At 38.8% G+C, this 11,628-nt stretch overlaps 1 protein-coding gene across 2 annotated transcripts in view; it reads right to left on the bottom strand.

The window, feature by feature from the left end:
• Positions 1-4,555: 4,555 nt before the first annotated feature.
• The window catches only part of luzp2 (leucine zipper protein 2), a 157,546-nt gene continuing 150,473 nt past the window's right edge, over positions 4,556-11,628 (bottom strand). For both annotated transcript variants that reach the window (XM_086026768.1, XM_086026769.1), the window contains exons 11-12: positions 10,076-10,150; positions 4,556-6,237 (exon numbers count right to left, since the gene is read on the bottom strand). In XM_086026768.1, coding sequence (XP_085882894.1) covers positions 6,118-6,237; positions 10,076-10,150 — 195 coding nt within the window. In that variant the 3' untranslated portion in view covers positions 4,556-6,117. The remainder of the gene's footprint in view (positions 6,238-10,075; positions 10,151-11,628) is intronic.

Below are 11,628 nucleotides of genomic sequence, written 5' to 3'. Positions count from 1 at the left end.
CGTCTCCTTTTCATTCGGCCCCAAACCAGCTGTATTTTATACCAGCTGACACGCATGCAGCGCGAGAGCCGCACAGCACAATAGGCGCTCCACTAATTGTTTCTCATTCATCCATCCATCCATTACCTATACCGCTCGTCCTCACAAGGCGTGCTGGAGCCTATCCCAGCTGTCATCGGGCAGTAGGAGGGGCATACCCTGAACCGGTTGCCAGCCAATCGCAGGGCACATAGAGACATCCGCACTTACAATCACACCGAGGGGCAATTTAGAGTGTCCAATCAACTTACCATGCATGTTTTTGGACTGTGGGAGGAAACCGGAGGACCCGGAGAAAGCCCACGCAGGCACGGGGAGAACATGCAAACTCCACACAGGGAGGCCGGAGCCGGGATCGAACCCACGACCTCTGAACTGTGAGGCGGACATGCTAACCAGTCGTCCACCGTGCCGCCCCGTTTCTCATTCATTGATATGATATAATTTACATTAAATTATAATCGCAGCAGAATTTTTATGAAACAAAAATACCTTTATTAGTCACTCGAGCAGTGAATAATCATCATTTTAGTTGATGATGTCATTGCTGGAGCGCACCAGAGCGTATTCCGTCAAATTGACTGGTCTCATACTTCTTGTAGCGTCAAAATCCTGGTACTCCTAGTGTCAACTACATTACCAATTAGTAGAATAAGGTGGACATTTCATTGCATGTGAATTTTATTTCAAAATGATAATCTGGGAAAGTAAATTTTGCCAATATTGTGTAAAACATGTATATTATAATACAGTATTCCACTCATTATTCTGACTTCTAGTTTTTAACGTGACAAAACTAAAATAACCACTAAACTAATGAAAGACAATACAAGTCATTTTACAACAAAACTGTTAAAACTAAAAGTGTGGATTTTCAAATGGACTTCTGAAGTGATATGGTTGTATGTGTACATCGCAAAGCACATACCGCAAGTACACATGCTGTATAGTGAGAGTTAAACCACAGCCAGTTTTATTAAAATAACACCCAATAAAAAAAGAGCTCTTGCTGTTATTACATGATAATCATTACTCTTATTATGTTCTCAGCATGCAAATGACTTTGTCTAAATACTATAGTTCAAATTGGATGGAAATAGTATATATAATAGTTTCATTAAGAAATTGTACTGAACACAATAGCCTGTTAGACTTGCTGTGTATGTGGATAATACAAGGGCAAATACTGAGTCATCTCACAGGCGTGCGTTTAAAATGTGCATCCATATTCTAACACTTGCAGCTTTTTATATTGGGAAGACAGTTTAATTACTTTGTTCAGTTTTGTAAATGTGAATAAAAATGCATTCTTGAGGTCTGATAGGGTTTTTCTTCTTCGTTTGTTTCCTATTACGACCTTGTTAGTCAAGTAGGAACACGAAATTTTCTGCAAAATGGCTTTGTGATTCATGTTTGTCGAAATTGACTCACCAAGGATGGGTTCTTCGTCATACGTGTTCATGTACAGTGCTTTACAAATGTATTACACCACCATCCTCTATTTGTCTCAGACCATCCACGAAGATGAAATAGAGAAGCCACTTCTTATTGTGTGAGTTTATCTTAATTAGTAGAATTACCAAATTCGATTTGGTTATGCAGCTGTACAGGGACATGGTTAAATAAATTAACTTAATCTCGTTTTTATCAACAGCCTTTGATCCCCACTAAATTGTAAATCCTTTCTCATTGCTCTGATGCAGAATTTGAATCAGGTGTGTTGGAGTAGGGACATGGATAGGGGCTATTGAGGACTGGACTTGGGCAACCCTGCTCTGATGCATTTGAAAAGGATTTCAGCTTCAAATAAAAACATAGTTGTATATTCCAGGATTTTTGGACAGTGGAAAAATGAAAATGGCATACAAATAACACCTTGTTGCTTTGACAAACGCTTAAAACACTGTGCAATCATCTTTTTTCCTCTCTTATCAAAGGGATATTGTTAAAAGACAGCATATTTTGAATTCTGCTTGGCTCTCCAAATTCTAGTTGGAGGGACTGTTTATGTCACTGCAACATGTTGACCTAACCCAAATAGGCAGGATAGGCCTCTCGAGGAACTGGAGTTCCCTACCCCTGACCTAAACTATGCGAGTCATTCTCTTTTGCACAAAAATGATTATGGCCTTGAAAAATGTGGTACACCTGTCACTTGACATTTTTGAAGCGTCACATTCTTACATCCTGTGGTCACACCAAATGTCACACGGAGGGGTTTCTGGAATGAAATACAGTAGATGGGGTTGAGCTGTCTGTTCCAAAACACACACACATTTCGGAGGAGTTTTCGGTCAAATGTGAGCTTGACAGCAGATGACGGTAAATGATAGTGATATAAAAGCCCCACAATAGTTGGAAAGTGTGGTGAGAATAAATAATGCTTGAATAAAGCATTAGCGAGCATATTGCATCCATACAAATGTGATTGATCCTGCTTTCACCCCACAGAAGTCCTAAACATAAACTGATGCATGTTCCAGTTCCTGCTCCACTCAATAGTCACAATTAACACAAACCTGTCATGATCTGTCTTTTGTTGATTTGGTTTTGAATAGATTTTATTTTTGTCATGTTTTCCTTGTATTCCATTTTGTCTATGTCTGTCTCGTTGGATTATTGTCCACCTGTGCTTGTCATCCCAATATGGATTGTCCTCCAAACGACTCCCTCAGCTACTTGTCTCTTGTTCAATTGTTTCATGTTGTCTTGTCAGTTGCTTGTATTTCAGTTTCATGGTTTCTTTCCGTGGTTGTCATTACATTGTCCTAGTCATGTCTTGTTTCCTGCATGTTAGTGTTAGCATTTGTTTGTTGTGACGGTCCGTGGCAAATCTAGTCTAGTCATTTTCCTTGTGTTTATTTTTGTGCTTTGATGAACCCATGTTATGTTGAACTTTTGTTAATTCTACCAATTTGGTAGTCTGATCACATTGTTTGATTTGGAAAATAAATACATTGTTTTGTTTTTTAACTCCTCCTGCTTTCCTGCATCCGACTGTGTCGCTTATGTCACCCACCGCAAGTAGTTGGTGGTTGAGGCACAACTGTGATACTTACACTGCACCAGCTAGCTAGCAACGAGCTTCGGCTGGCTAAGGCTGCGGCTAAACACGCTGTGCAGTCGCTCTAAAGTCAGGAATCATTGCCTCTGTGGTGGCAAATAAACTATAATTCTGATTACGAGGGAAGCCATTCTAATTTCTAAACTAATCTAAAATTGACAACTTGTACATTTAAAGGGAAAGTCAATGCCCACATTTTTCTGAACAATAATATGTTGTATACGCCCCCACTAGTCTAAACATGGCATTTGGATTACAATTGCATTTGTGGAATATGCGTTAAGAAGCAAAATCCACACGTTTTTAACAATCTCATTTGGTCACTTACTGTCGACTGAAAATGACAGCTGCTCAGGGCTCAGGTAAAAAACAATCACAGCTAATTAAGTGCTTGGGTGATCAAGTCCACTTGTCACAGATGTCTGGCTGGAACCGCATAGAAGTGCAGAACATCCAACTTTGAACAACATAATAGCAGGGAAATTAATGAGGGTCAGGACTCTAGAGAGAACATCTACCCGCAAAACAGAACCAGAACAGGAACTGAATTATGGTATGCTACACCGTACATCAGCCAGGAGGAGTGGCCTATGAAGGTATACACACTTGTATAAATACATTTACTGTACAAAATACTCATAAATCCTGAGTTTTGATTGACTTTTGAGGTCACATCAAATGCCCTCAAAATCGCAATATAGTAAATCAGTTTTCTTTTTTAATTTAGCTTTGCTTCTAGAGTTAGGGTTGGGGTTAGGGTTAGTTTTCTGCTATACACAATGTGAATTTAAGAAACAAAAATTATTCATTATATGAAAAAATAATACCAACTGATCATTTGTTATTGTCATATTTTTATCATTTCATAAAACCTTTGCTTCAGGTCCCTGGAATTAACCTGAACAAATATATACTTAAAAAAGGGCTCCAAAAACTTACAAAGTTGTTCCTCAAATTAAGTAATTGATTTGCAAAACTGCTCCACAGAGAAAAAAATATATATATTTCAAGCGTTAAACTCTGCTAGGTGGCATACTATAATGTCTTGATTTGAATGGTGATACCTCTTGATGCCACCAGGAGCTTCTACATTGTATATAAAATAACACAAGGCGTTCCTCCATTGCACACGCAGATACAGCCATTTCTCACAGACACCGTAGCTCTGGCACCTTTATCTTAAGAAAGAAAAGCATGAAAGTGATTGATGACTCCTATTGTTTAATTAAATTATTCAGAAAGCCCTTGACAACTTAAACTGTGAGGAGAATATTTACGACTTTGGAAAGTACAAATCATCATCTCTAATCTAAACCTCGATTGAAATGTGCAAAACTAATTAAACATTCATAGGGCACAATTTGCACTATGAGCAACCTTTTGATCTGTTGATCACAAATATACTGGCTCATGTTTTTTTCCCCACAAATAACCATTTATTCTTCACAAATGTACTGAAAATTACAGTTTATTGAAAGTACACATCAAGGTCAGAGAACACAGATACATGTAGCTAGGAGATACTACTCAGTGCATGGCACATTCTCAGGGAGACGACCCATTGTGAGTCTTTGGCTCGTTGCCTCTGGAGTGGTAAAGGCAGAAAGAGTGCAGAAAGATTCAATGTTGAACAGTTGGCCAGCCAACTTGAGCCTTAATATTCCAAAATGTAGAGGAGTAAATTAACCTGCTACTATGAGTAACAAACAATAGTCTAAGTTTGGTAGTAGTTGTAGAAGTAGAGTATTTTTTTTCTGTATAAAGCCCAGAATGCACTGTACAATTTTAAACCATGTCTGATGGAAAAAGCAGTCTTGCAACAAAATGTGGACTGCGACGAACATCAAACAGTGTGCCAAATTTCGAGAAAATCATTTCACAGCTTCTCTGACGCTACGGTCGCAGATAGAAAACCAAACAAGAGAAACACACCATAAATGACATGAATATCATTGTCAACACCACTATCATCAGCAGCAACTGCATATGTAAACTCGCGTTAAAGTAGAAGTCAACCCAAACATATATTTTTCCAGAATATGTTCTATGCGGGCCCACTAGTTGAGACAAGGCATTCTGATTAATATTGCGTTTGAGGAACGTGAGTTAAGCAGCAAAATGCACCTACTTTTAGCCATCTCAGGGAGTGGCCGTTTTGTCACTTCTGTCGACTGGCCGCCCCCAGAGACGGCTAAAACGGGTGGATTAACTCTTATTCCACAAATGCAATATTCATCAGTATGCCCTGTTTCAACTAATGGGCCTGAATAGAACATATTCTTAAAAAAAATAAATAAAAAAAAACATGTTTGGGATGACTACTCCTTTAATAATGTGACTCACTCCGAGTTACGTTTGTAACATTGGCCACACTTTCGGATATCTTCTTTTATTCATTTATTTTCAACATAAACACCACTATGTGAGCACAACATTTTGGCTCAAGGTCACAGACACAACCTGTGGTGGACCCATACTAATGATGCAAAGACACTGCGTTAAGACCCTGAAAATCACTCAGTCGTAGCCAAGAATCAATTTATGTTCCATCACGCAGTGTGAACGTTCTGCAAATGAGTGACTGAAGACTGCAAAAATCGTACAGTGTAGAACAGGCATCAGTAAATTCATATACGTACCACACTATGCAGTGTCCAGACCTTACCAGTGCAAAGGGATTTTTCTAGAAAGATCACACATTAGTAAGCAGTACCCTCACTAAGAATAAATCAGATAAGTAAACATCAAATGAACAATCATGAAACAAGTTACCAGTGCCATTGCTACCTTCAAAATAAAACTGTATAATGCATGCCATGTTGTTGTGTTGACATTTCCAGTGTCTTAGCTTTTGCAAGCAACGCTGATACTGTATGAATGCGTTTGTTTGTGTGTGCGTAAGAGTGTGTGTGTGTGCACGCACGTTTTTCTGAGAGTGCGTCAGATGTGTGTGCTCTTTGAAATATCGTTGCAGGAATGCAGGAGATTTGTATTTTTCATGATACGCTGTCCGCTCAGTTGTATTTTTGAGGCTTTATCTTTCTGCTGCTGCTGCTGCTTTGCCCTTCGTCCTCGCTGTCGTCTGGGCGCTTTCCAGTGCTTTTCAAGCTCCCAGGCTGCCCTTGGCTTCTTTGCTGTGAGGTTCAAAAGATAAACATGAATAATAAATGATAGCCATGGTCATATTTCATTGCGGGCATACAGTAGTCCATAGTTTGACTGATAGGCATGGGTAACGCTCATTAATACCTCAGAATGTCAAGAAATGATGCATTCAAAGAATAGATTACCTAGGCGCCATTACGAAGACTGGTCAATTATTATTAGTTGTCAGGGGCCTGACACTGATTACTGTACAATCGTGCACCCTGTGCCGATATAAGGGGGGGGTAACTAATATGCGCTATATCACTCTCACACATTCACTGATGTATTCAATGTTTAGAACTAGTCTTACCAGATTGATTACGCCCAACGCGATGTTAGGTGATCTGATTTTCTTGTTTTGGCTGGCTAAGGCCTAACAACACCGGAATCCATCCATCCATCCGCTTATCCTCACAACGGTCCATCATTTTTTATTTATTTGTTTTTTAAAATTCCAGACAAAGAGTGAATGAGGAATGCATAATGAATGCCGTTAACCATCATGTGGGATGAAAATTTCATCCAATCTTTGATGAACAGTAGTGACAGTCACAGCAGTTTGCTCACTGTTGAGCACAATGTAGTGTGTGCAACTGTGAATTAAAAAGGACTGCTGTGCCTGTTTTTTTTTAATTTAACATTGTAATAGATTACTCCCCAAATTCCATTTTCATTGGTATTCTGATTATTTACTACATTTTTGGGCATTTTGGCGTCACATGTTTTAGCATAACAGTACACATTTCTCAAAAGTCCCTATTCCCACTGAGTGGCGAACAATTGCGAGTGTTTTCGAAGGAAGCAAAAATGCGCGTTCATGTCAGGGTTCGTCAGGGCTTGTTCTTGGTTGTAAATGTTCGCCAATCGGTCAGCAGACGTTCGCCTGTACTTGTCGCAAAGAAAAAAAACAAAACACTAAAACTGTTCACGAACATCTGCTGACCGTTTGGCGAACATTTGCGACCTTGAATGAACTCTGACGTGAACGCATCTGCTGCCTTCGAAAACAATCGCAATTGCTTGCTGCTCAGTAGGATAGGGGCTTATGCAAAGTCCCTGTGGTATGCTTGCCAATGTCACTCTTGGGAATGCCTTGAAACTCGTAGCTGCAAATGATTTATTTACACACCACTCACCATAGAAAAGCATGACTTAAAGCAAAATATCCTACAACAGTGAGTTGGGGCTTTCCCAGTTGACTTAGAGGCAGGCGATGGGATACACCTAAAACTGAACACTAGCCCATCACAGGGCACATATCGACAAATAAGCACCCATGCTCACATTCACAAATGCGGACGATTTTAGGGTCTTCAATTAACCCAAGAAACATGTTTTTTGCACTGTGGGAAGACAACAGTTTACCCAGAGAAAATCCAAGAAAGCCCATGGTTAGATTGGAACCACCAATCAGAACGGTGAGGCTAATGTGCAAATCGCTTATCTACCGTGCGGCCTGCAAGCGTCCGTCCAGTGTTTTCTGAACTATACTTTAAGCCTAAAACGTGCAAGGCCAAACTAAACAGTTTACCAACCCAGAATGTCTTGTTTTTCTTCACTTTTGCTGGCATTTCACAGAATCTTAGTGAAATCTCTTCAGTGAGTGTCTTGAGCTGTCAAACAATTGATGTTAAAGCCACAATGCGTGAGAACCAGCTTATGTGATCAGCCTGCTCAAAGGCATGTGTGAATAGAAGAGGTCATATTATATCAAACAGGCCAGATGTTGCTCTATTTTTGTGGCTTCCAGCATACTATGTTGCTTGGTACATCAGAGGAGGCAACACTGAAGTTCCGACTGAACATGAGAATGCATAATGAGAGTAGCTCTGTGACAGGAATATTGGACAATGTCATGCAGACTCACCCAGAGATACCTGAGTGCAAATCACTACTAATCAAACTGTTTACCACAAAATGAATGTTGGTGTGATTCTGCGCACAAGGAACAAATAGCAGAAGGGAAAGGGAGTTGGCAAAGGATTCACTGTTGCAAACAAACTTCGATCTAAAACGTTATGATGATATGCAAACATTTTTTTTTTTTTTAAAAAAGAACCTTTTATAACATAATGTACCATATGCATGGGAAGACACTTAAAGTGGAAAGTCAACCCAAACATATTTTTTTCAAGAATATGTTCCCAGCAGGCCCACTAATTGAAACACACACATTCTGATTAATTTTACATTTGTGAAATATAAGTTAAGCAGCAAAATGCACTCGTTTTTAGCCATCTCTGGGAGCGGCCATTTTGTCTTCTGTCGACTGAAAATGTCATCACAACTGCTCACAACGACCAATCACGGCTGACCTGTTTTCTGAATCTGAGCCGTGATTAACACGAGTGGATTAACACTTATTCCACAAACGCAATATTTATTCAATGTTCAACTAATGGGCTTGCATAGAACATATTCTTGAAAAAAATATTTGCGTTGACTTCCTCTTTAAGCATTTCTTGTGGAAAGGTCAGATGGAATAACAGTCTCTGTTGGTAATATATTACAAGCTACTGCGACACTATCCAACTGAAAATAACCTCTCTCATTAAATGTGTGATAACCTGGGGTTGTGTAATAGGTATTGTCAATAGTTCGTGCTAATACATTTCAAGGTCAAAATGGCACCAATCATTTTTATTGATCAAAGATGAGGAGATGGCTCCTCCCGCCAACACTGTAGTGTGCCGCTATGATCAGGGTCAACCGTTAACAGGTTTGCCTTGTTGTCAATATGCATTTTCATGTTTAAGTAAACATGCCACCTTACACTGAATGTGGTAGTGCTGTGGGGAAAGAGTCCATCAATCATGTCTAAAGTAGTTGTTTGTGCGTTATTTTTTTTTAATCATTATACACATATAATATCAAATGCAACAGAATTTTAATTGTTGATGAGGCAACAATACAACTGACTATGAATTAATGACTATCTAACGTGTGGTATTGACAAAAAAATCAATAGTCAGGCAGTCACTGAATAGTTTCTGGTATGTAGAAATTCCCTCTGAAGATGTTGTCATATTCCTGCCCAAATAGAATGTGTCCAAAAGTGAAATGGATTCATTTGGAATGCATGACAAGTTCTCAGTTTGACATGATTGTACTGAATTCAAATGGGATGTGTTGTTTTATTGCACCATCTGCCAACTCCAGGCAGGTGTGACTCAATTCAGTAATATGATGCTACCAAATGGGTTATGCTTTAGCATAGCAGCCAGGATTAGATATTGCATTTTATTTTTCCGTATAGTATTTGAACTCTAATCTTCTCTTCTGTTTTTTTTCTCACATATTGCTTATGACTATCCTATCATCCTATCCCATTACTCTGACTGACCTTTGGTCATTAGTCAGTTTCTCAAATAACATTTATCAGCTAGAAAGCTGTTACAGATGGAACACAGTCATAGATTTGATTGTGGACGAATCTCAAAATAAATGCTTATTTTAGACAATCAAAATGCTATTGATTGTCTCAGTTCTTTTAAGATTAAAATCCATCAATCTATCCATGTTCTATACCTCCTGCCCTCATTAGGGTCACACTTTAGCTGCATCGTATCCCAACCAACTTAAGGAGAGACGCATGATCCACCCTGCACCGGTTGTAGTCAACAAACATTCATACTCACATTCACATCTTAAGGACAATTCAGTCCAGCCATTCAATTCCAAGAATTTATCTACATATTTTTTTTCTTTTTTTTTTAATGTTAGGATATAGAGGGTCTGAAAATGTCTAGTACTGAATGAGTTAAAATTGTCGGAAGTTTCTCATAATAACATGCTTGACTTTGAGTGTTTTGGCGTGACCTTCACCTGATGTGGTTCTGGTTGTTGATTTGCTTCTGGAGCTAATTCCTTTGTCTGATTCTGGAAGCAGTCATTCCCAGTCTATTGGAGGAGAAAGAAAACATGAAAGTACATGCTTGGAATTTGGGTAACAAGATTATTAAATACAGTATTTCAAAATGTGTTTCATTTTAATGAAAATCATCCATCATGAATTTTTCCCTGAATGATAAATACGTGCTTGTGCAACACGATGGTTTAGCTCTCACCTTGTGGTACTCTGACTTTAAGGAAAGACTCCAAATTGTGAATGGTAGTGATGTTCATGACCAAAAAATCATTTCCAATCCGATACTGAGTAGAAATTCAAGCTGGTATTGACAATACCGATCCAATACTTTGTGCAAATACACCTTATGTGTCTGGTAAGGCTAACAAAATGACTGAATTTCAAATCATAGCTTTATGAATAATACAAGACATTGGAGTAATTATATTTATTTATTTATTGTAGACTCTGAATTATAATATATTGCAGGTAGAAGGCATGCACACTTGCGGTTAAAATCAGATGGCATAGGCTCCAGTTGATCTGTAAACCGAATAATGCAGCATTGATTATAGATAGATGCAAGAACTTTTGAGCTCTAAATCTGAAAAAAATCTAATATTTCATGGCGCAAAGCAAATCATGCATATCGTTATTTCCCATCACCCAGGATGAGATATCCCACTAAACAGGTGGGCTTGGCGCTGGCACATGACACTATAACCAACAGCATCATTAAACTGTCTACAGAACAGCCACCACATTATGACTGCGTGCACAATATAATTGAGTCCAATAAAATAGCTTTATCAAATATTCTGTATACCACTTCACACACTATATATATACATATATATATATATATTTTTTTTTTTTTTAATTTACACTTACAAAAGCGATCTTTTTTTTTCTCAGAGCACTTGTCCCCCAAAATGTTTGTGCACGCCACTGGATAGCATACAACTTGGCAGTGATTGAGTTTATATCATGCGATTGACTGGCACCCACTTCGCAAGCTACTTGTAGCTCACGATTGATGCAATGATGCAAAGTCTGTGGTTTTGTATAGTATAAATGCAATATATATTTTTGACGCGATAGTGGTGGTGCAAGCTGGCACAAAATAATTGCAACCCATATAAGTGACTGCCATTTGAACAGCTGATGATGGAAATCCTTAATCTGTTCCAATAATTAATTTGATTTGTCCTGAAAATTTGAGCTCTTGAGCTCTTTGAGCTACTCAGTCTAGATATGATCAATCTTCCAAAATGTGCTCCAAATGTCCACCTCAGCGCATGAGACACAGCAGAACGTCTTCTGTTGGTGCTGTCCCTCTACAGGGGACTGTTGAAAATAATGCCAATCCGGAAATCGACAAAGTCCCTGTTGACATCTTCTGTTTAATATGGATTTCGTAAGGGTACAACTTTAGGTCAATGATCAATGATCTCAGTGATTCCCGGGAAATGTCTAGCTCATGGTTATGCCTCCAAATTGACTTCCTCGGGGTGTGAGTGACTAGATTCCC

This window comes from Filicampus tigris, chromosome 3 (genome assembly GCF_054856515.1).
Source record: "Filicampus tigris isolate MCC_2025a chromosome 3, RoL_Ftig_1.0, whole genome shotgun sequence".
Lineage (NCBI taxonomy): Eukaryota > Metazoa > Chordata > Actinopteri > Syngnathiformes > Syngnathidae > Filicampus > Filicampus tigris.
The sequence above is the reverse complement of the archived record's forward strand: the minus strand, read 5'-3'. Positions and strand labels throughout refer to the sequence as shown.